This window comes from Drosophila gunungcola, chromosome 3R (genome assembly GCF_025200985.1).
Source record: "Drosophila gunungcola strain Sukarami chromosome 3R, Dgunungcola_SK_2, whole genome shotgun sequence".
Classification (NCBI taxonomy): domain Eukaryota; kingdom Metazoa; phylum Arthropoda; class Insecta; order Diptera; family Drosophilidae; genus Drosophila; species Drosophila gunungcola.
In genome coordinates this window covers 3,575,232-3,601,606 of record NC_069139.1, presented here as the reverse complement: position 1 = coordinate 3,601,606, position 26,375 = coordinate 3,575,232, and the positions used below count along the sequence as shown (strand labels likewise).

Sequence of the window (26,375 nt, the reverse complement as noted above, 5' to 3'; positions counted from 1 at the left end):
GTGCAAGCCGTGATGGTTGTCACAGCGACAGACCGGAAAAACGATTCAAGTTTTCCCCCTATTCGCTGCAAATTTGCCATTCACCATTAATTAATTTCGCTCAGGCAGAACAAAGCAACAGCCAAAGCCGCACCGCACCGCACCGCACACAAAGAAAATGTGTCGCTCCAACTGCCAATGATGCGAAAATGGGCCAAAAACCCAAAGCCTAAGCAGTTTCCATTGTCGTCTGTCTACAACTTGACCCAATGCCGTAGATTTGCAATTAGCTTCGACGTTCTTGCCAAAAACAGTTTTGGTTTCGATTTGGGCTTGAGTTTTGGCCCAGGACTTTCATAAATAGTTTGACAAGTCGTAGTGGGTGCCATATTGCGGTTGTCGAGCTTCCACTTGAGCAAGATGAATGGCCAAATTACTCGAGAGACTCTTGAGCCCCAAAATTGTGTTATAATCAACTCATTAGGGGTGCTTGGAGATTTCCGAATTGAAATGGATTGACTGTGAACAGGAAATTTACGAATTTTGCGCCTTTTAAATGAAAGTTGCTGAAATACTAAAATGGTAAATAGTTGAGACTTGGAGAAAAGTATTCTTATACTCGTACGAGGTTAAATGGAGATCTCGTGGTGTAATAATAAAATGCTTTTCCTTGTAATGATTTTCCTTACAACTATATCGAAAAGCTAACATTTTGTCTTATTGTAACATTTTTAATGCCATTTTTTGTACTCCCAAACTACAAATTTATTTTACTTTTTTGGCCACATTAATCTGTTAGTTTTCGTTTACTTTTAACAAGACTCCACTTCCTGTTTTCTAAGCAATTTACCACCAAAATGATTGATAAAGTTTCCTAACTTCAAAGACTTGTCAAAGCTGGTAGAAAACTGAAAAAACTCAACCGAAAATGTCCGTTGCAGGAGGGACAAAAGTTCGTGTGTGTCTGGACTTGGCCATTGCATTAGCCATGGTGAAAGTTGCACTAACAATCTCCGTCTCAATCGCCTTCCTCTAACCCTCGCCCAATCATGGCCAGAACCGTACGTTTGTTAAGACAATTTTCATTGACACATGCGATTGCAATTGAAATTGGCAAAGAAGGCGGGGCAGCAATTGCAACTGCACTTGAAGTGTCTGTCCTTTTGATAAGTCCTGGATGATGTTTCCCGTAGCGAAGGCAAAAATTCCAGGCTTTAATCTGCCGTGAGGTAAATGGTGAAATATTTAAATAACTTTTCATGCCCGGTGGTAAATCGCAGGACGAAGAGGCATGGCAGCGGTGTTGTTGTTTGCTGGACTTGTTCTTGTTGTGGTTGCCATTGTTGTTGTTGCTGCTGTAAGGGGGAACGTGAGTGTATATGTAATCAACGATGCGTATCGCTTAAAAAATGTAAAATTTATAGTTTATGCAAATATGAAAAATGCAACTGGCAATGCATAAAAATGCGCACGCACGCAAACTGAGCGACGTTGCCCGGGAACAAACGCACACTTGCACACACATCCTGCAAACACACACAGTACACACACCGAACACACCCTCACACTCAGACACACACACATATGTAGACATTAAATTACGGACAAAGTTGGGCGACAGTTGCGTGGTTTATCGCTGACGGGGCAGGCACTCAATTGTTGACTTTTGCTCAAGTGGTTAAATTAAAGGTCCAAGAAAACCAATACACAGCAATTTATGCTAGAGGAATTTTAGCCCCTTTTAAATGCCATTTTACATTCGACGAATTTTATTACGAAATTCCGTTTAATGATAATTTTCTTAACAAGAAGTTATCAGAAAATAGTCGAGTTATGAGAATTCATGGGATGTCGTTATTTACAGTTGAGGAAATCCGCGTTTTGAACTATAAGTCACTTCCATTGAACTTCGCTAACGGGAATAAATTCTTGATTTAACTGGAAAATTGAGCTCATATCTGTTGCAAATATTTAATACACAAATTTTAAAGCTCAGTTCCTAGGAATATTTAATCACTTAACAACTCATTCTGCTAATTTTAAAATCATTTTCAAGGTTTAATTATTATATATATACATGTTGTATCTGTGTCAATCAGTCGCTTTTAATTATATTTCAATTTTAATTTGTAAATATTGAATAACGACTCATAAGTTTTATTTAAATTTTATGTTTTATGTTTATAGCCTGGGATATTCAACTTAACATTTACATAATGCTATTTTATCTGGAATTAGACTTGACCTTGGAACATATTCGTTTGTTTTTCCTTTAAAGCACATAAGCTTTATCAGTAAATTCGATACTTAGTAACGGAACATGTTGCAAATGTGGATAAACTTTAATAGCGGTTAGCAATTACAAATTCCCTCGAATGAGATCTGCTCTTGAAACCCCTAGAAAGTTTTCCCCTTTCGAAAGTTCGGATCTACTTTCGTTTTGAAAACGGCGTTTTTCAGCCGGTGCACGTCAACGCTGATTTCGAGCGTTGCACGTAGCCGCCACAAAGAGTAGGAAAATTAAAGGAAAAAACAGGAAAAACGAAAATGAAAGACGAGGGGATGCCAAGGTGGATGGGTGGGCTGTTGTAGGTGCCTAGTTACAGTTGCTGCCAGCCTTTTCAGTCGTTTCCGGATGCGGATGTGGATGTGGATGCGGATTCGACTGTGCCGCCATTTAAAGGACGTGCAATGAGCAGCTGCAGCGTCTGCAGCGCCGCAAATGCCATTATTGCATTGCATTGCTTTAGCTGTCTCGGTCTTTTGGTGTGCCGCAAGTAAATTGCTATGAAACGCCCACCAAGCACACACATACTCAAACACACACCCCTCTAAGATACACACGCACACACACTCACAAAGAAAGCTGACTGCATGCAAGACCTTCTGGCAGTTGCAATCATTTCGGCATGAATCACGTTTGATACGCACGAATTACCTTTTATGCGAAATTGAAATTATAATTTGTGCATGGCCTTGTAAATGCTACGTGCAGTGCCACCACCCACTTTCCACCTTCTTTGCCATACTTTACTTAACTTTGAAAACACACAGCCGAGGAAATCAAAGAGCAGCAGCAACAATGTCGCCTGCTAACCACAAGGAGCAACTTTCCAGCCATCGCGATTGTTTTCCCTTGTTTTTTATATTTTTTCGTAGCTGCCAAGGCACTTAAAGAAATCATATAATAGTAAATTTTAAGACTGCTTAAATAGTTTAAAAGAATTTAATACATTTATTAAACTACAATCATTCGAAATATTTCAAGACGTTTCCTAAAAAAGAATGGTATAAACAAGAATTTAATTGGGAAACGTAAAAATATATACTTTCGCTGTTTAAAACATTTTACTTAGCACTTAAAAAAATATTTAAAAGTATGAACAATTAAAAAATTTCAAGTTTTTTTCTTAAAAAAAAATAAATAATAAATTTTTATTAGAAACGTAAAAGTTGTTACGTTAACTGTTTAAAGCAATTTGTGTTCCGTGTCTTAAATATTAACTTTAAAAATATTAAAACAACGAAAATCAAAATTATCAAAACAAATAAATCTAAGAGACATTATCATACAAATTATTAGTTTTTTGAATATGCTTTAAAGAAATAAAAAATGAAATTTTAAATCACTTGACTTTTTACTGCCATAATTCAACGATTTTTCAATTTTTTTCCAAGTGCTCTGCTACTTTTGTTGTTTTTTTCTCAACACTTTCCTAGCTGTTTGTTTATACATTTTGGGTTGGCCTCGCTGAAAAAGCAGGCAAAGTCTTAGCAGCCGCTGTAAGCGGCTTAAGCGGCTAGACAAACCCGCGTAAATGGGATGGGCTTTTAGCTAATTGCGCTCCCCATTTAATTTGGTTCGTTGCAGGAGGCGGAAACCGCCATCACCGCAATGAACGGCCAATGGCTGGGCTCGCGCTCGATACGCACAAATTGGGCCACACGAAAGCCGCCGGCAACCAAGGCAGACAGTGAGTATTTCGCCCCCTCCATCGAACATCACAATCCATCGCTGCATCCCGCATCTCATTGTCATCATATCTACTCGTTGCAGTGAACGCCAAGCCGCTGACCTTTGACGAGGTCTACAATCAGAGCAGCCCCACCAATTGCACTGTCTACTGTGGCGGCATCAACGGAGCCCTCTCCGGCTTCCTCAACGAGGAGATACTGCAGAAGACCTTTTCGCCATACGGCACAATACAGGAAATACGGGTCTTTAAGGACAAAGGATATGCATTTGTGCGGTAAGTGGACTGGCAGGAAGTATGTGCACACAAATTGGGGAAATAAAGCAGCTTAAAAGCCAAGTCAACACAAGCTGTTGGTAAATATAACATTTGTGTAAGACCACTGTGCGTATGAGTAATTTTTAAATAATTAATTACTTATCCGTACCGCTTTTTATGTTAGACGTATGAGTATTTGAAAGGTAACTTATCATTTATGGCTTATGCCCTTGCTGAATTTACTAAAATTATTCTGCAAAATGTAAGCAATTTGTATGAGGTATTTAGTTTTAACTTAACGATGCCCTTTGTCTAATTATATTACAATTCTCATAAAAATATATATGTAGTCCGTAAAATTTATCTAAGTACGTTCCATTAGTTAAGAAACGAAATAACGATCCACCAATCGATCTAATAATAGAGCAATCAATGAACAGTCTACCTCTGCTAGCTTTTTCCCCTTTTTCTTTCTGCCCTCAAAAGTGTGCTACATTAACCCTTTGTTGCCCGCCATTTTGATTTGTCTCCTGTGTGTGAGTGTGAGTGTGAGTGTGAGTGTGAGTATGACTGTGACTGTGCGTGTGCTGCGGTCGTCGGTGTCAGCGTCATCGCACTATTCCCATTGTCGTTGTCGCCCAGTGCACACCCTCCATATCAATGTGTGAGGGCCCCCATCCGAAACCGCCCGCCGTTAATAAATCAACAACACATTTACACTAGACAACAAAAACAAGAGCTACAACAACGAGAGGCAAATTTGAAGTAACAAACAGAACAATGAACCGCAATAACAGCGACAACGATGGCACGATGGTACGGCAAAGGGCAAAAACCGAAAAAAAAAGCTACCAGCGAGCAAAAACCCTACTAAGGAGTCGGCGATGCTGGTGGAGGTGCAGTGGTGCCAGTGGTGCTACTGGTGTTGGCGGTGGAGATCGCAGCTGCCGTCACGAATGCTGATAGGGTTTTAATGGCAGCCGTTGGCCCACGACGGTCTGAGTTCACCCCATTGAAACCAAAAGGGGAGATACGAATAGGATTGATGCACTTAAAAAAATTGTTATGTGTTTTATTGAAATTAGGAATTCAAAAATCTTTTATTTTATTATTATAAAATTGATCAGCGAAAATAGTTTTTGATTTATTCTTACCTTTAACATTAATATGATTTTTTTTAAATTTCAATATGCTAAAAAAATTGTTCTTTAAATTTGTACTGTAAAAAATAAGTTCAAGTAACTGAGCCATTAATATTTAAAGATTTTATTGACTTAAAGATTTTAACTTTCTCCAAAATATTTTTTAAATGCTGTAGAAACATGTATTTTTATTTGACCAGTTAAGAATACTTTCAAGCCAGTCGGCAATAGCAACTGTCTTTAATTGATGTCTATACCAGGACACATGTATATTAATAAAATATTAATTTCACTTGAACTTGCCAATTATTATTTGTAGTTTAACATTTACGTTATGCAAAATACTCTTCAAATATATTTTAAGTGCAGCCATGAAGTGTGATAAAAGCGAGGGGCGTGCAACTAACGCATTGCAGTTGCTGGCCATGTCCATGGGCGCCTTTTGTGCAATGCTCCAAAACTCATTTGTGTGTTGCAAACGTGATGCTAAAAAAAAGGGCGAAGGGATAAAGAAAAAAGAAAGCCAGGGAGAAAGTGAGTGAAAGGGGGCCGTGGCGAAGCGAAGGCATTGTTTGGCATTTTGTAACATAATGAGCTCGGGGACTACAAGTGCAGCAACTGCTGTGGCAGAGTTGCTGCATCATTATAACCAATCCAGCAACAACGAAACAATTCCACAGACGCTTGTACCACTTTTGCGCTTTGTTGCCGCAGCGGGTTAAGCGGAAATTAAACCAGGCCAATCTACTTACCGCCCAAAAAAAAAACAAAAAAAAGGAAATTGCAATAAAAATATTCCTGTTAGATTTTTTGTACACTTTAAATGGTATTTTAATTACAAAATAATGGTAAATTATTACCATAAGTTACTATTTTTTTAACCAAAGTATGTAAAACTATTTTAAGTTTTCTTTTATTAAGAAAAGTTTTGCTTTATTTTCACATATGCTCATTTTTGATTGAAAGAAATTATAATTATTGATAACATATATAAATTTTCATTTGTTTTGCTAAAAAATATTAGGAATTGCGCACCAAATTTTGAGATTTATATTTAATATATATTAGGAATGGGTCTACAAAATTTAATATTTAGGTTAAGATTCCCTCAAATTTGATAAAAAGTTTCGTGTTTTTCTAAACAAAATATTTGGAGTTTACCCACAGAGGACTCTTTTGCGACTCAAAAAGTGTACAATTTGGTGTTTAATTTCGCCTATCCTTTTTTACTGTACCCATACAGCTTCTCCACCAAAGAGGCGGCCACCCACGCCATCGTGGCCGTCAACAACACGGAGATCAACCAGCAGCCGGTGAAGTGTGCGTGGGGCAAGGAGAGTGGCGACCCCAACCACATGTCGGCCATTGCCGGCGGGGCCTTGGCCCAGGGATTCCCCTTCGGCTCGGCGGCAGCGGCGGCCGCAGCGGCCGCCTACGGACAGCAGGTGGCCGGATACTGGTACCCGCCGGCACCCACATATCCGGCGGCAGCCCCCGCCAGCGCCCTCCAGCCGGGCCAGTTCCTGCAGGGCATGCAGGGATTCACCTACGGCCAATTCGCCGGCTACCAGCAGGCGGGATATATGGGGTGAGCTCTACCACTCGATCTGAATCGCAAAATCAGATCACTAACCAAATTTAACCCTAAATCAAATTGTTTTACTTAAAATTGTACCCACCCACCAAGATATCTTTTTACTAACAAAGACCATTACATTAACTTATTTACAAATCTTATTAACAATATGCCACAATTCCAAAATCTATTCTTATAGTCTTAAAATTAATGACTAAAATATTTTGTTTCTATAACATTTTTTTATATTTAATTTTATGACATACCTTATTAACAAAAGGTATTATATTATTATAACTCCACTAAAATGTGTACATCTAATGATTAAATATACTATAAATTTATTGTTTTACAAACTAATTCGAGTTTTAAATTTTTATAATTTTCGTATAGCTAATTCATTTGTTAGAATATATACTAGTTAATTTTATTCCAAAACTTTCAATTTTTTTATTCTTAAAGGCATTATTATGTGCAGCAATATTTTATTAAAAAAAGAAAATATTTTAAAGAATATCGTTTTGTATTGCATATTAACATAATCTCATAGACTTCCCCTTACACATTCTCTGTATTTGAGATTTTAACATTCAACATTATTCGCCATTCTTTTGTTTAACAAAATGCAAGAAATTTTAGATATTTTAAGTCTGTGTGAAATGATTTCCCTTTGCCGGGTGGTGTATTAATTGTTTCTTTTGTATTTTCTCTCCATTTCAGAATGGGCGTCCAGCTGCCGGGTACCTGGCAGAGCGTGCCGCCGCAGCCGCAGCTGGCCAGTGCAGCGGCGGCCACCGCTCCGCAGATCACCCAGAGCGTGGGCAGTGCATTGCCCCAGGCGGCCGGAGTGGTGGCCTATCCGATGCAACAGTTCCAGGTCAGTCCGCAGGTGAGTGCTCCCCATGGGGATTTTCATTTGATACGGCGGTGCCTAACGATTGTGAATCGCTTAGCTGGCGGAGGACGAGTGGCTTGCGCCCAGTCTGCTCGTGTAGCTGCCATGAGGGATGGCCATGTATCCCACACAGCAGCAGCAACAGCAACAGCAGCAGCACCAGCTGCAGCAGCAACATGAGCAGCAAACGTCCGGGGAATATGTGAAGGAGCCACCCTACCAAACGCAACAGCAGCAGCCGCAGCAACACCACCAACTGCAGCAGCACCACCACCAGCAGCAACACTATATCCCCCAACTGTACTATCCCTCGCACTGGGTGCAACAGCAGCAGCAACAGCAACAGCAACTGCAGCAGCAGGTAGCAAACAACGAGCAACAGCCACAGCAGCAGCAGCAACAAACCCAGGTTTATGGCATGCCCGAAGTGTAAAAAGAGGCAGCATTATGTAGTAAACAAAATCCAACCCTAGATTAGGGGGAAATGCAAGTGCAACAGCAGCAACAACCACACAGGCCAGCAAGTGCAATAGTCATAATCCAAGTTGATCTAATCAATCGAAAAACCGAAATGGTTAACCCGAAAACCAAAGTTATGTATGTGTGTTATTTGTGTCTATTTTTGGAGCTGCTTTCCTGCGGTTCGGGAAAGTCGCCTCAGTAAGAAAAACAAAAGAATATAAAGACAGACAAGGAAAAACCAAAAACTCTAAACGTATTTTAATAGGTATAAACATATACACGAGTATGTAGGTATGTATATACCAGAGTAAGAATAGAGTGGGTGCTATTAAGAAAGTGGTTATGATTTCAAAGAGGGCTTACGTTTCATATAGCAACAAAAAGCGTAACAAAACAAAAATTAATATTTAAGTGTAGCCTAAAAAAACAGACAAAGGTTAAGAGAAAAATGTTTCGTTGACTGAAAATTCATTTGGAAAACGTGTCCCATCTTCGATGTGCAGTTCATAAAACCGATGATTTTTCAATAGATTATATTACGATGATCATTTCACCGATATATCGATGTGCATAGGCCTAGCAACTAGCAAGTAGTCATTAGCTTATATCAGTTGATTCACGATTATGAGTGTTTATCCAGCATTATCTAGAGAAATATCAAAGCAAATGTACTAACTGAGTTAAGCACCGACAACTAAACCAAATCAAACCAAAAAAAAGAAGAACACTCACACCAGAAATCGAGTAGATAACTGCACTGAAAAAAAACAGAACGGATCGATCGCGCCAGAGAAAATATAGATATATATATTTATGTAGAGGACCCATGACTAGATAAAACTATATATCCTAAACGATATCCATAGAAGAGGCTACTACACATACACACACAGGCGCATGCATACGCGTGCACGCACACATACAAACACATAAGGAACCTTATTCATGTATCTGTGTTTGTGTAACGTGTAAATGTATTAAGGGCAACCTATAAGAAAGTAAAAAAAAAATAGCGAAATATTTAGAAAAGGATATGAAAGGAAAACGTGTAGCAAAAGCAAAATACAAAGAGTAGTCAATGTTTAGCTAAGAATCGTAAGAGTAACTGTAACTGTAACACTATACACTAAAATGTAAACCTAAATACAATTATTTATGGTATTTACAAAGATGGCAAAATGGCTAGGTCATGGAAAACGAAATCGAATACAAATTGTAAACTATTTTTTACATACCAAAGAAAACCAAAAAGTCAAGAAAAAGTATTTCGAAATTGTGGAACGGAAAAAACGTATAAATCAAAATTAGAAAACTTTCAATTTGATAGTCGATAGTCGAAGTAAAGCCAAGATGAAGCGAGTCTAATTTCTATAATTTGTGATGAGAGCAAATCGGTGTTACGGACAAAGGAAACTGATTTATTTTTTCAACTTGGCAAAACGTGTTTTTTGAGAGCCAACGACAAACTGTGCATCGCCGAATGCATCACTTTACATATATACAAATCTATATATATACACCTATATATATACATATATATATATATATACATATATATAATAAATGTTATTTGAGCAAACAAGAAAACTGTTTGTCAGAGCAAGCTATGCGTAAATATAAATATATAAATAATTAAAAACTATATGGAGAAACCAATGAAAATTAAATAAAATTGTAGCTGAACATATGTTGGAAATGTTGGAAAATTATGGTAAAATTACGAAATAAATATAATGAAATGGAAGGAAAAGAAATGAAAAAAATCAGAAATACTCTACGACGTATACATAATAGCATAATTATATTTAATTATGTAAACATAGTTACGGTGTAAGCAAAAGGAATATAAATAAATGATTCAATGTTGTGTATGTACATATAAATATATTTGAAAAATAGATATATATAAAAACCCATATAATTAAAAACAAAAAATATGTGCGCATAACAAAGGCAAACTAACTAAAAGGAAATTGTATTAATATTTGCATATAAATGTAAAAAAATGCCGAGTGCAAACAAAGCTGCAGAAGAGCATCTGTTTTTGCAAAGGCCCAGCGTAGACATATGATAGATCATAAAATAGCGCCATCAGACCCAACCAACCAACCCAACTAAACGGCTATATAATTGCATTTGTGACAGCAGCAGAAAAAATCAAAATACAAAAAAAAAAAAAACAACCATAAAAAAATGAGCAGCATAAAAAAGAGAATTATGAAAAGTGTGCGAGCAAAATGCCATAATTATGTTAAGCGCCTATCAAAAGCCTATCCAATTCAATCAAAACCGAACGAAGCCCCCGGAACAAACCTACAATTACACATACATACACCGGCCCACACCGACACCCACACCCACACAAGCAGACTTGAGTGTGTGGCTGCAAACACGTTAATATATGCATAGAAAATGGCGCTGCCAGCGATTGCAGCCGTGCAGGAGAGAAATAATCAAATAAAATGGAAAAATGTTAATCAAAAAACAGAAAAACAAAATTAAAAAACAAATGATTTGACGTCTTTTTATTTTTCTGGGAGAGTAGCTCTTAGGACTGGAAACAGAATTTGGAACCGATTAAGAAAGGAATGAGGAAATATTTAATTATAACTGAGTTCGCTGGATAAATCGAAAAACATCTTTAAATGCCTTATATTATAGTTGGTAAAATTTAAATATTTTAAAACAGACATAATTATAAATAATTTAATGTTTAACCTCTTAAATGGCTAAGTCGTTAAATTAACATCCAGGTTTAAATCAATATAATTTTCAAATAAACTTAAAATAATTTGAGGTTGCTAATACTTAGTAATTATATTTGCAAAAAAGTTTATAATCCTTAATTTATGTTTAACAATTTAGAGCCAATCTTACTTCAAGTTATTACTTTTAGGAATACGAACTAACATGTTTGTGTAAATAAATATTTTAAAAATATAAATTTCCATTACCCTCAATAGTAAAGCTTATAATTTTAATTTTACGTTACTATCTATTCATTGCCAGTTATCCAACAGAAATCGATGTATTTCCATGACCTTAAAATTATTGGTAATTTCCATTCAGTATTGCGTGGAGTAATTTCAGAGCGATAAACTGCAAATGAATTTGCAATGCTAATTGGGAATAAGAGTAAAGCTGCTCCAAAGTCACCCACCCACAAGCGATCCCCCGGAACAACAATTTCGGAGCAACCATTTTATTTTTCAGTAGCCCCGACACTGCAATCGTCGCATGCCAGTCACGTAAAATCAAAAATTTCCCCCACATGTGAGTGCACAGGGAACAAGAAACACAAAAAAAAGAGAAACACTCGCAATGCGGCTCATTGCACAACGGGAACTGTACAATTTCAATATTTTACTGCATTTTGCACTTTGGCCGTGTCTCTGGGCCTCTGTTATCCTGCTGTCCTGCTGTAGTGCTGTCCTGCTGCCATGGCCATGTCCTGTTTAATATGCGCGCCCAAAATGGCACAGCCCCGAAATATAAATAAAACAAATAGGCTTTCCCCCCGTCGCCGAACCATAAAGTGCACATGTTACTCATACGCCCCGTTGGCCGCACAGAACGCAACGCATTCAGCTCGAAACTGGGTGCACCGTAAAGGGGGAGTGTCCAAAGTAAGGGTGAACTGTACTTCTTAACAAACACTTGACTCACTTTACAGCAGTTTTAGTGGATAATTCTTTATACTGCCGCTTCCATGCAAAATATTCCGCAATAAAAACTAAGCGCATAAAATTTCGCTGCATCATGTAGTTGCTCCGGCTTTTGTTTCTTTTTTTATACCTATTCTTTTCCCCTGTACTGTGCATTACGAACGCCAAAAGGACAACTGCAGAAGTGCACCTAAGCTGCCAAATATAAAAACTCCGAGTTTGCATGAAGATTTGCCGGGGCTTATTACGATGCGGGGAATCCTTGCAGCCAGCCAGGACCTTAACGATGCCTGGCTGGGCTTCCTTTGTCTTTGCTTCCATTCCCGAAAACGCAATTCACCTTCCACCTTTTTATGCTCTTTTAATAGGACTTGTTTAGCAAGCAAACAACGCTGGCAACTTAAAAAACTCGCTTCAGCCCCCAACACACACACAAACACACTAGCTTCAAATTTTTATGACTAAACTTTGAGTGTTTGTCTGTTTTATTAACCGTGCCTGACTGCCTGACTCGACTCCTTGGCGCTGCCAAAGTCAAAAGCCCAAGTTTGGGTTCTGTCTTATTCATAACACTCACACACACACAAACACATGTTTAAGCTGCATTCATGCAGCACCACCAACACCACCACAAAGGCTCTGGAACAACATTTTTATGTGTGGGAGCCATCTTCGGAGTCGGCTGCTGCATTAATTGATTGCACCCTGTCCCTCTTGGTCTGTCGTAAATAAGCACAGGAAGAATATACGACGCCATCCGATTCAGATTTTATAAGCTATAATTTTTTTGTCACGCGTTTTTAGAAATTGAAGTACCCCTTAAGTTTTTAGAGATCAAATGGTTTAAGCCTTTTGGTAACCAAAAATTTTATCAAAGTAGCATTTAACACACAACAGATAGCAGACACTTTATAATAAAATAAGCTTTTCAAGGCATATATTTTCAGTACTCCCATAGTACATGGCCTCTGTTACTTGCATTGTTTTTAATTGAAGAAAGTCCCTTTTCTTAATATTGAGTTTAATTATATCTTTAGGAAAAATCAACCATTTAAAGTACGCTTTTTGCAAATAAAAACTTTTATTAAACTTTTTACTTGTTATGTGTATTTTCACGTACGTAAAAGAGCATAAATGGGCATTTCAGTTTTTTCATTAGCATAAGAAATATAAAATTTCTGAGCAGCGTATGAAAAACAAATAAAAATTTGGTGGAGACCAAAATTATTTTAGAAGATGTTAGGTGAAAAAAAAAAGAAAAGGAAATTCAATAATATTAAGACCAAGATAAAATAAACCTATATTTTTTTTTGCCTGTGCAATGTTTACCCGCAATCAAACTGCAGCATCGCACCACCAGCGATGCAACACCATCACCAGCTCACCGCAACGACAAACAACAATCTCGTTTTCGGAAAGCAAACGCTAATGACAAAATGCTAAAATTGGCCCAGCACTTGCCGAAACGCTCGGGGGGCGGCAAGCAAAAGGGGGCGTGTCTGGATGCGCGGCCAAAAACCGCACAAGAGCGAGGCATCCATTAATTTTCGCACAACCGCAAAATTCAAAATTGTTTATAAAGCTACGCAGGATGCGGCGAAAATGACGGCAACGGCGGCGGCATCGGTGACACGTGCGGAGATAGAGTCAAAGTCCCGCCATCCCGTCATCCCGCCATCCTGCCACTGCGTTAACCCATTGGTGGCCTCGGACAGAAGGCGAACGCGAAGCAAATCAGGGCCAAATTGAATGAATTCAAACGAGTCAAAGCGAGGCGTGTCGGCAAAAAGAAAACATTCTAATCGCCATTGTTTATACCAAACTTTGTATCGCTTTAAAAAAAAAAACGGGTAAAATATAAACGTCTCTATCGCTATTATAGTTTTTTAATTGGTGTCTTAAGGAAAGTCGACCATAGCAATAAGTTAATGTTAGATAAAAAATGTGAATAACTTTTAATGGGCTCTACGATTTTTATGTTGTTAACTAATATCATAATATCACAATAACATAAAAAATATTTCTTTTAAGCCACTGCTAAGTCATAGGTTTTGGCCCACAATCTTACGGACTATATTGTTTTAGAGCATTTTTTATTTATCCTTTTGTTGCTGTTAAGCATTTGCTCATTACTGCTCATTAATATTATTCAATGCAATTTCTTTTATAAGCTATAATTATTAATAGGTTTTTTTTTACAATTATAGGATAAAAATATTGTTTCAGTGCACTGTATAATTACCTTTTAATATATTTTTAAATTTTAAGCATATGCGAAGTATATTACTTTTTTACTACATAGTTAATAATATTATTTAAATGCATTTATAAGCTATCTTTATTTTCATTTAAAAGATTTTTTACATTTATAGGATATCGATTTCGAACTATATTGTTTCAGTGCACATTCTATTTATCTTTGCAATCTCCCACCCAGAGGGTCCGCCGCTGGGCTACTAAATTATACGCAGAATGGGGGAGGGAACCTCCAATCCCACTGACCCACACTGCCAGCTTTTTGGGCCCGATGCGTGGGCCAAGTTTTTAGCGCGATATCCGACGGAGCTTCCTCTAAAATTGCGAACAAATTACGCAGAAAACTATTATCGTTAGGAGCATATGCGGCGCCGTTAGATGGAAGGCCAAAGGCCCGAACCGGCTAACACACCTAAACCTACCATCCACCATCCACCATCTAGTAACTACCCAAAACCGAATACCCAACCCATTCGCATGGCAAATGACTATGACAACGGCGCTTGAGTACCTAAATGCAGCTCCATCTCCGGGATACCCCTTTTTTTGGCACACTCTTTGCATGCTGGGCTCGCCTATTTAGCCCTGTCGCCAGTGCGAAACGAAGGTGTGTGTGTGGTGTATGGTGTATGGTGTAGGGTGTGTGGTGTGTGCATATGCAATAACCACCAGCGCCGCTGGTCCACCGTTGAAGCCATCACAAATGGAAGAGCTCGCTTATTGTCTGCTTTTGTGTGTGGCCCAAAAACCATGTCCTCCGCCACCTCCTCTTGTCTCCTTTCTACGATTTCCACTGCTCGCTGGCTGCGTGGAAATTGCTTTGCCATGTTAATGTTGTTAGTTGATTTCAGTTTTGGCTTTCAAAGCCGTCGTTGACCCGGGGAGTGGACAATAGGGTCACAGAGATGCAAATGGTGGCCAGAGGATCGAGGCTGGAGGACACTGGGCCGAGGTCTGGATTTCAGGTAATGCCAGCAAAGAGCATTGCCAAAATTGTTAAATACACGATGCCCCTGAAGACACAGCGGAGAGATACTATATATACGCACAGAGAAAATAAGTTATGATACCAGAAATATGCCTTTAAGGTCGAAAAACATATGATACAGACAATAATTAAAAAAAAAAAATTATCAAATTTTTTGTTTATACCTAATGCATAAAATTGCTTCGTCTAATTGAGACATTGGTATCTATGAAGCATTGGGTTTGAAAGGGTCTTACAAAAATAACATACAAATCTAAAAAGTACTTAGAACCCTAAGCCAGAAACTATTGCTACAAAATCTCTTTAAAGTACTTTAAGACGTAACAAACTTGTCATTTCAAAAATATCGTAGTTCAATAATTGTAATATATTTGACAATTTTAACTGCTTGGTCAAATTAAATGTTTTTCTAATGATTAAACAAATATTGTTTTAAGTTTCATTTACTTTGAAAAGGATTAATAGTTAGTTTTTGTTGGAACTTGTACGTATTTGTTGTTTAATTTTTAAATCGTATTAATTTAATATTAAAGACTAGCAATCTAAAATACATTTAAAATAAATATTTTTTATTTCACTAATAATAAAAAAAACCATTTATATTTCGTTTATATATTTTTTTCGCTTAAAAGTTAGTAGATCTTTAATAAGCGCAGATTAAAAAGTTTAATTAATGCAGAAATAGTATTTTGTTGAGTGCATAACTCCCCAAACTCATATGCAGTCCCTCTGTGTTTATGCCTTTGAGTTATGAGCGACATTCTGTTTTAAGGGGGGTGTGGCGGCAGCGGCGGCAACAGCGGCCCCGCCCACTTTTAATGGTAATAAAAACTAAAGCTGCTTTTGAGCGGTCATGAATTCGCCGGCGCTGCCGCTGCAGCTGCTGGCAAATGGCGAATAGCGAAATGCGGATGGCTGATGTCCATCCGGCGGTGCGACAAAATGGCCGCTGTGCGCAACGGAAGTGCACTAAACTAAACTAAGCCAAATTAATTGCCAGCTGTGGTTTAATGTGCCAAACAAAACTTTGATTGCGCCCCCAGATACGGGCTATGGGCTACGGGCTACGAGCCATCCGAGCCGGATCATTTGCATATTGAACGCAGTCCACTGGGACGAAACGTCCGCTTCTAAAAACATGAAGGATTCGACACGAAAAGCTATTAATTCCTTTCCAGAGACTTTATTAAAGAACAAGCACACCAGCCTGTTCGAAACTGCAATAAAACCCGACCGAAACTTAACCCAAGCGGCAAAACATCTAAGACCGAAAAAATACATAGAGCACTAAAGGTGCATAAAAACAGGACGAGGAGAAAAGTGAGCGCACAGTGCGGGAAAATTAATGGTTCTGACATGGAATTTTAATAAAAATGCTTGCGTCTGAATAGCGAGAGAGGTGAAAAACTGGCCAGATGCAGACTCCTAACGCTCCGGCCACCGAGAAAGCTCAACTGCACTGCCACGGAAGCTTATTCTACTGCTTCTACTGCTGCTACTGCTTCTGCTGGCGCTGTCATAATGCTGCAATTGTTCATTATCCACTAATGAACAAAAAGTGTGTGAAAATCGCACAGACAAAAACCTAAATGAAGAAAATGCCGCACAGCGTTCGCTGAGAGATGAAAAAGGACCAGCGACGAATGACACACGGGCAGTGGAAATGGAGTGGATGTGGATGTGGAGTCATCCGAAGGCAAAGAAAGGCCTGGAACACGTTGCTCTGTCAGCAGGCAAAGAGTCAAGGCACTAAGAGAAATACATTTTGAGTCTCGCAATATTTTTCTTTTATTATTATAAAAAAGATATTGTTTCATCTCCCCTTATTTATAAAACAAGTTGTTTACATTAAGCATCAGCACGTGAAAAATCAAATAAATTTTAGCGGAACCAATTAGAAGCAATATAATATTTCAGAATTTAATATTATGATATTTCATTTAAAGGAGTTAATTCTTAAGTCTTGGTAAAGTTAGTATATGTGGATCCTTTAACTTATTCAAGATATTTATTTTTCATCTACCATTGGCTTTTAAAATTTATTAAGGAACAATCTTTTTATGTATTTAACAATTTTTAAACGAAATAGTAAAAATAGTAAACGAAATAAATAACAGCAAAAACCGATATATTTTATATAAACGTATATTTCGCAATTTTACTATTTAACCTTTGAAGTTAAAATATTTTTAAAAGCACAAAACAAAATTTGATGTGGTGGGTCCGTAATGAACACATTTTTATCATGACACTTTCTCAGCTTCGGCAAGTTCAGAGGCTACTGCATTTTTAATTTATTGGGTACATTTAATTAAATATTGTTTTTCGTTTTTAGAGAAAATATATTAATAGCATAGTTAATAATTGGACTTCTTTCTTTTTTTTAAATAATAGTATTCCAGCTAATTAGCCAGTTTCCACATTATATCCTCAAAATTCCCCCATTTTTGGCAGAGTGCAGGCCAGATCCAAGCGGCAATGGCTTTAATTTGCGCTGCTTCTCGCACGTTTTCTTATTTGCCATCTGTATTGGGGCCAGGACTCGAAGGAGTGGGTCTGAGGCCAGAGTTCTAGGGATCTGGGGGCTAGGTTTTCGTGTGAGGGTCGGCAGACGTTGCTTTGAGTGCATTACGTGGAATTTTTGAAGCACTTAAGCTGCGCCATAAAATGCTGCTGCTGGTGGTGATGCCGTTTGCTTTGCAGCAACCAGCAACTCGCTTTCACATGTGACAGTTGCAGTTGCTACCTCCAAAGTCTCCAAATCCTTGGTCCTTATGGTCCTTTCGGTCCTTTTTCGTCCTTTTGGTCCTTGGTGGATCGGCCCGGCGCTTTTGTCTGCGGCGTTTTTGTTCGTGCGGCATTTTCTAATGACAATTGTTTTGCAATATAAATTGCACAAGTGCGCAATATTTGCCTTTGTTTATGCGAAAACTTCAGCATTGCCTAGACTCATGCGCCTGACACCTGCCACCTGCCCTGCACCGATACAAAAAAGGGGGAGGTGGTAGATGGTAGATGCTAGATGGTAGATGGTAGAAAGCCAACCATTTGTCTCGCAATGCACGTCGCCCGAAGCCCAGCCCCTTGGATGTCCATCTCTTCCATTTTGGCCTTTATCTCGGGCGCTTCTTGTTTCATTACGCCGACTGAAACGACTGGAATTCCCGAAAGACCGAGCAGCAGCAGTTGCATTCAATGGCTTTTGTTGGGGTCGTGATATTTGCTAAATTAAATGACGTGAGTTATGAGATACGATTTCTTGACCGGGTTTTTAGTTTCAATGAGGCAGACATGTTGCAGGCCCCTACGTTACAAACATGAGATAATTTTATTTGGTCATGGGCTTACAAGAAAATTAATTAGGATCTTGGCTAAAAATTACTGGTCATATAAAATACATCTTCTAAAACATTAAAGTTATCAAAACAGGTAAAGCAGAATCCCTATAAATCATTTTATTAAAAGATTAAATGTGTGTATTAAGAATACATCTACATAAATATATATATTTTATTTTAAATAAAAAATAAATTAAATTTTAATACAAATATTAAGCACCTAAGCTTTTGTATTTTTCATTTTAAAAAAAGTTAAATCATCTATACTTAAAACAAGCTCATTAACCTTTGTCTTTGAAAGTTTCATTTAAATTAAAGTAATAACTTACTAAGGAAAACTAAAACTTAAATTTAATTAAACTTAAATAGTTGTATTATATATGGAATAACAATAACTTAAACATTTAGCACAGTAAGTTTTTAATAACCTCTTGCATTCGAAGCTTTATTTAAATCAAAATAAAATTCAAATCACTTTGCAGAACTAACTAAAGTTTAATTAGTTTTTGGAAATAAAAAATCACAAAAGTTTAATGTCAGAAACATTTTTCCAACTTGGAAGGGTCATAAAATAAAATCGCAGACAACTGACATTGAGCTTAGTTGATTTCTCGACAGGCGGGAAATACGACATGCAGTGGGTGACGAATTTATCCCTATTTGCATATCATTTCGCAAGTTAACGGTGAGTGCACTCACCACAAACACTCACACTCACACACACCTACCCACAAAAAAAAACGCGGCTCAGTTAGTGGTGCGTGCATGTTTCTGCAGTGTTGGCAGTTGGATGTTGGCAGGCTGTCCGAGGCGGATTTTAAAATGCGCTCCGAGCACTGCAAATATGTAACATTCTGCTAATGTAAATTTATTGTTAAGCAAAAAGTGGGCGGCAACTGGAGAAGTGGGTATGGCCACAAACCACAGTCGCTGGGCAGGTCAACGCAGTATCCGCTGCGGCACCACAGCGTGGCCCTCACGACACCACCGTATCTGCACCACCCACAATTACACTTGAACAAATTGCTAATATATTATCATTGAGCAAAAAACCTAAAGGTACAACATTTTTTTCTTTCGAAACCTAACCTTGTAAAATGAATAATAATAACTATATTAAAAAAGAAACGTAACTACGGTAATAGTGAACAACATTTTTTATTTTCATAATACAAGAATACTTAAGTCAGTACCATTTTTTTTGGAGCGAGGACATCAATACTAGTGAAACTTTAAATAATAACAATTAAAATGTAAATATTTTAGTAGCTATGCTCGTAAAATTCAAAATGAAAACAAAAGTTAAAAAAAAATACCTACGGTAAAGCAAAAGCTTATATAGAAAAAAAATGAAAAATATATATATACATTTGCTGTCACTATTACACTATTTATATATTTTAAGAATGTTTCGATTTTTTTTCAGATGCATCTCAACAGTGCAGTGGCGTATAATAAATCTAATTTGCGTCGCATTTAATGACTTTGTCCAGGCACGGGCCTCGCACTCAGTCGCCAGCATCAGCGTGAAAATAGTGGGCGCCTCGAATGCTGGCCCCTAACGAGGCACTCGGTGGAAACCTGGGCTATTTGGCCACCCGACTACCTGGCCAGGAGATGGAGATGGAGATGGAAATGGAGATGGAACCGGAGACAGGGGCAGCGATGACATTTAAGCCGTTGTTGCCTCGGCAATTTGAGGCAGCCATATTTTTAGGGTGCCTCGCAAAGTGCCTCATAAAGTAATTAAAAGCGTTAATTAGAATAATGTGACAAAGTTAATGCGCAAATTGTAAATTAAACAATGCGAGCAAAAGTTGTTGTTGGCTCTTTGAAAGCTGTCCTCGTGAACCATTAAGCCATCCAACTATGATGGGATTGTCTGCTCTACTAACAACCCCATCTAAGGGAAATCTCGTTCATCAAAGGAATTTCTCGCTGACTAAGCGAAAAAAATATATATATTTTCAATAAATTGTAGCTCATCTGACAAATGAATGCTGAAATCGAGTGCCTGTCATGGGTGTCGCCAATGCAGCCCCTTTACACATGACACGCGTATTATATATCAGCATTTACATTCGGAAAAAATAATATAAAGAGTGGGTGGTTTTTTTCAATGAGTCTGTGAAACATTTGTTGCGTCGTGATTTGGCTGATTTATACTCTTTGATAAGTACTTCTCCAGCTCTAGTAGACGAAAAACAAGTACATAGTCTGATAATCGGGAGAGCAGCAGCTTCATTGGCCCCAATATAAGGCATGAAACGGCCGTTTTGAACGCCAACAAAAATGTATGTCCATACACTCAGTATATTATGCCTAGAAATGTAGAATATTTATTGAATAAATTTCTTTAAGGTATATTTAAAAAATAACCAATAGAAAAACATAAAACTTTGTAGTGTTATTATCTTTTACCATTTTTTAAAAACTTTTGAATTGGGATTTTTCCAGAGAATAGCTCCGCATAAACCCAGTAAAAAATAAGCAAAGGAAGTCCAACAGCAATTTACATTTTTGATGCCTTCGTGCTCGCTGTACTTAAATATTTTGCCCATACCCTGGCATTTTGATTTACAACCCCACGAAAAATTTTAAATTTTTCCACTGAAATAAATCCCCTCTTCCGAGGGCCCAGCTAAGCGATCCTAATTTGCTTTGTATTCCGGACTGGAGGCGATGCCCCCCAACTTTTGCAGACATTCCCACTGTTTGGCATTCATTCATTTCATTTCATTTGATTTCGTTCCGTTTCATTTTTGGATACGCATTTCACGAGAAATGATTTATTAAAATTCCACAACGGAGCAGTTGAGAGATGAGATCCTTTCGGAGAGCCTCAATGACATTAATAATGGAAATGCCTTTCAGTCGTCTCCGTTGGTCGGACTCCCATAAGTATGCAACAGTTTGGCATCTGGCCTTAAAATATTTACGGTCTCTTCGTCATGCATGCTAAACTTTGCCAGCAATTGACCTCGGTCAAGCATAAACAAAGAGAGGCAAGCCAAAAAACCAGAAAGGAAAATTCATTCGCTTTGCCAATGCCAAATTATTCAAGTCAAACAAGGCCGACAACTCACCGGTTGAGTTGCATAAAATATGCAGCAGCCTTTGCGAAGGCAGCTTCAAAAACCCAAGAAATTTCTATGAGTTCGATTCTTAAGTTACTCGCCACTCGAGCTAAAAGCATTTAAGTTCACATAAAATTATGTTGTTGCGGTTTGGGGGACGGGACCACCAGCCTGATTTACGTCTCCCCTGAAACCGAACTGAATCTTTAATGAGAAGCCAACTAAACTGGTCAATGCTCAGTGGTCACAGTGTACACTGTGAGAAATGTGACTTGCTTGTCCTAAATGTTATGTGCTTACACTGTATGGCTTAAATTGCAAGAATAAAAACTAAAATCATTTTTTTTTTTATATTAAAACAAATATCCCACAACGCTTTAAATTTTTGAATTTCATAAAATAAATTATGTTTATTCAATTTGTTAAATAAAACAACTCTTTTCTTGATTGGATAATTTCCTATCTAGCTTTATAAATTCATTAACATTTTAATAAAATGTAACAAAACATATTTTTTCAAAAGTGTACCTTTGTTGCCATTGTTGTGGCTTTACTTTTGTTGTTTTTCATTTAGGAGCTAGCACACGAACCCTAAAAGATAGGTGGAAAGGGATATTACTGTGTAGGACTTTATTTGGCTTTGCGGCACTTGCCTTTAATTTCTTCGCCGAAGTTTGTTTGATTGTATGAATTGTTTTGTTATTCTTGGCAGCCAGTTAACCGAAAATTGTAAATTAATTGCTTGGAAACCAAAGGCGCACACACAAAAGAAAAAAGTGATGTGTGTGTGGGATGTAATTATTATCTTTTCATTTGCATAAAACTGATTACCAATTTAAAAAGTTTCGAGTCAACTAACTGCCAGCTGGATATATGCCATTATCTGATTTCGCTTTATGGCCCAGTTATCGAACATATAAAATTTATAGCTGTAATTTACATAGTTTTTATTTAATTTTCCGTTTTCTATAAACCAATTTCAAAGGCCGATAACGAACAGTCGATTAAAGACAACTTTTGTTATAAACAACAAGAAAATAATTTTATTTACATATATAGTATGCCTGCAACTAAAGGACATCAAAAATGCAGGCCACAAATTGCTCGGATAATTATATCAATAAATTTGATCAAACATTATGCAAGTCAATGCATTTGAGCCTTTGTTGGTTTTCAATTTTCATTCGACATTTACAAAATGCATTCAAATGCACTTAAAATAACATTTATGAAATTTTCATTATTTTTAAATTGCAAATTTCTTTGTATTAGAACAAAGACAAAGTTTTAATATTAATTGACTTTAAATAGCAAATTATTTCATGCCTTATTGATCAAGCACCTAAACCTTTTCCAAAATTTTTCTATGATTCCATTTAAATAAAGCATAAAACAAAATCTATAAAGGATGAAAAATATCTCCAATACCAATCAAAAATTGAATCGCATTTTTGGCTTACAAGCGCAACTCGCACTCGTAAAATATAGAAATATAAGTCTGAATGATGCCAGCTGACGCTACAGTTTTTGTGTGTGAGTGTTGTTCTTTATTACACTAACAGGAAAACGCCACTAATAACACCAATGCAGCAGCACAGACAAAAACAATAAATAAATAAAAAGATGGCATGGCTTTGTCATTGCCGTTGCCACTGTCTCGGCTTTTTCTCTTTTTATTTTTTGATGCTGATGCTTGCAAAACCGCAGGAGCCCCACTAAAACACACACTCAAGCACACACACACAAATGCCGCACAACACACGTTCAAGTTATAAAACACACACACAAACTTAAAAAAAGGGGCACATTTCCCCAGCTTTTATTTGTTTTCACAACATTTGTACGCGCGTGTGTGTGTGAGAAAACGAGTGTTATATTTTCATTTTTCGTTGCTTTGAATTCGTCGCCCAGCGAAAATTCCCAGAAATTTGTCTTCACACGGCTGTCAAACCGTTGCACCGCTGTCATCTATTCGCTAGGCTTAACCCTAGTCGGAAACCAACTCAGAGAAAAAAAAACATGGTGCACCTTTTAGCCAGATTTATTTATTTAAATTATATAAAAAAGGACCCGAAAAAATATTTCGATAGTTTATTTTCAATGACCCACAGCAAAACTTCATTACTTTTATATTTTCAAAAAATGTGTAAGCAATCAAAATAAATTTCGATAAGTTTACACATGCTTTACATTTTAAACAACATATATTATATGAATATTGTTAATAAACTACATTAAAAAGATTGTATATGATACACATTAAAAAAAAAAAAACATAACCAAATCAAAACTAATGATTTATCTTTAAGTATTTTTTCTCTGTGCACCGATCTGGAGTCCTCTTAGTTGGCATGCGCGACCAAAGACCAAAAAGTTCGTGTACGTGGACACAACAAATTTCTGGTTCTGAATTTTTACAAAGTTTGCAGTTTTTTCGTACTGCAGAAAGGGCTAAGGCGGGCGGTGGAGGGTTAAGGGTGCCTAAGTGGCGGGTGTGGGTCATGTTTGCTCTACCCGCTGGACATTTTGGGCAGTGGCGTCCAGTGGAGCCTTTGTTTGCCGCTACCGCTGCACGATTAAAATGTGCTCGACAAAGGAATTATTTAATACACGTTTCACCTTTTTGCCCAAGATTTTTATTTGCACTGCGTCGCATCTGGGATCCGCATATATAGTACATACTGTACATACTGGCATATCTGCTATTTGTATCTGCGAGTTGGCCTCAAGCAAATAGCGTGTTGGTTACACATTTGTGTGCCCGTTTTTGGCTCTGCACAAATATTTGAGAGAGCAGCGAGTCGCGTTTTGCAGCAGCTGAAAATATAACGTATACGCAACATTAGCATGCATACCTGTCTATTTGTGTAGATGGTGTCGGTGTGTGTGTGTGTGTGAGGTTGTGTTTGAAACGCTTAATGCCTGACAGCGTGCATGACTTTGATATAGGCAAACTTTTGGCCCATTACAATAAATGCAAATGCTAAGCAAACAGGCAACACTTACTGCAAGAGTTGCCATCCAAACATCCAACCATCTAACCGAACCAACGGACTGGCAAGCCATAAAAATACACACAGGCGCAGACGTAAAATTTATTTATTCAGCTTGCCAAAAACTCCACAGATAATAATTTCATTTACGCATTCCCACGAACCCAAGCCGAAACCAAGATGCCATAAAAATCAACAGAGTTGGCAAGAGCGATAAGTCTGCCATTATTCCATTGCCAGGTGAACAGGTGAGCAGGCGAACAAATCCCGGCTGGCAAGATGATGAGTCGTGCCATTAAATTACCTACAGCAAGTAGAAATAAAATCACATCAGGCACACACACGCATCAATTCAACTTTAACTACATACAAAGTAATGCCAAAGCAATGGCTATTCTGGACAGAGAAAATAATATGAGCAACATACATAAATTTATGATTTTAGGCTTTCAATAAATTATCTCACATTAATTAACATACTCTTTTCATTTAAAACGCTTTGTAATTTTAGGAATAATAATAGGAAATATTTAATGCAATTTTTTAATGTGTTACAGTGTAGAATTTACACTTTTAATATTAAAAATGACTGGTATAATTTCTTATAAGTAAAGTCTTGAGATTGCATTTCTTTTGGCTAAAAGTAAAAGGCATAGGTTTTAAATAAAATTACATAAAAATTGTGCATTTTGTATTTAATATTTAAATCTAATTTTCTAAACGAATTTATTTTGTTAAACATAGTCCACTCGCATAAAAAAAAGATTTTATTTTAATTTTTACTAACGCAGACTGATTTAATATAACCCAAGTAATAATGTAGCCTAATCGCGAAAATATATAAATATTTTTCACTCTGTATCCCAAACCTCCGATCTTTATTTACTTTTTTATCACTGCCGCTTCAGCCATTTTCAGATTTTCCACTCACAATTATGCATAATGCCCACCCAATTGCCTTTGGAGTGGGCTCTGTTCTATGTCCATATATCCATACACAGTATCATAATCATCTATTAGCAAGGCAAATCAGAGGACGATGGCCAACTCGATTCGCTCCACTCATCGAGCCATGCGGCAGGAAATACAAGTAAGTGCAGCATCATTTCCGTTACATATAAATACACTTTTCTGGTTCAATTGCGGCTGTTGGCCATGACTTGGCCGGCATGGGCATCGAAATCGGTTGTGTGGATATGGCTGTATGGCAATGGCTATATGGCATCGATATCGGCATCTTCCGCACGGCAGTCAACAGTCAACGAGCGCAATTTAAACTTGTTACGTGCCTTCAGCATCGTCATGTTCGGCGTAATGAAATGTGGAGCACACACAGATATACAGAACTGATTCCCCTCCAGATATCCCGATATCAGCAGCTAGTCAGACACGGCAGCATTTTTCTGCCTGAATTGAGGTTGACGTCGTCTCTGGGCATCGAAGCGTGCCCTTTTATTACTATCCCATATCCGAGGATACAGCCGAGTCATGCCTAGTCCTCATCCTCATGTGCTTATCTCAAGCTGGAAATTATGAATCCAGCTTTCATAGCCAAGAAATTGGTTTGTATTTCACCATCATCGGAGATGATTAGCATTGTTTTCAGTTACGACCCGAGCGGGACATTACATTTTAAAAGAGCTTAAAGATAAAATAATATTTTTCTTAAGCAGTGTTGGGAACTTGTTTTTTTGGATACATGTAAGGTACAAGGTATTTGCGAAAATAAGTTCTTAGGTAAGGTAGCAGATACACTAATTTTCAACTATCTA

At 37.6% G+C, this 26,375-nt stretch overlaps 1 protein-coding gene across 14 annotated transcripts in view; it reads left to right on the top strand.

Moving 5' to 3' along the window:
* LOC128262711 (cytotoxic granule associated RNA binding protein TIA1) overlaps positions 1-8,064 on the top strand; it is a 100,901-nt gene extending 92,837 nt beyond the window's left edge. For all 14 annotated transcript variants that reach the window (XM_052997211.1, XM_052997267.1, XM_052997158.1 and 11 more), the window contains 5 exons: positions 3,851-3,953; positions 4,037-4,229; positions 6,597-6,941; positions 7,650-7,818; positions 7,883-8,064. In XM_052997211.1, coding sequence (XP_052853171.1) covers positions 3,851-3,953; positions 4,037-4,229; positions 6,597-6,941; positions 7,650-7,818; positions 7,883-7,924 — 852 coding nt within the window. In that variant the 3' untranslated portion in view covers positions 7,925-8,064. The remainder of the gene's footprint in view (positions 1-3,850; positions 3,954-4,036; positions 4,230-6,596; positions 6,942-7,649; positions 7,819-7,882) is intronic.
* The last annotated feature ends 18,311 nt before the right edge of the window (positions 8,065-26,375 follow it).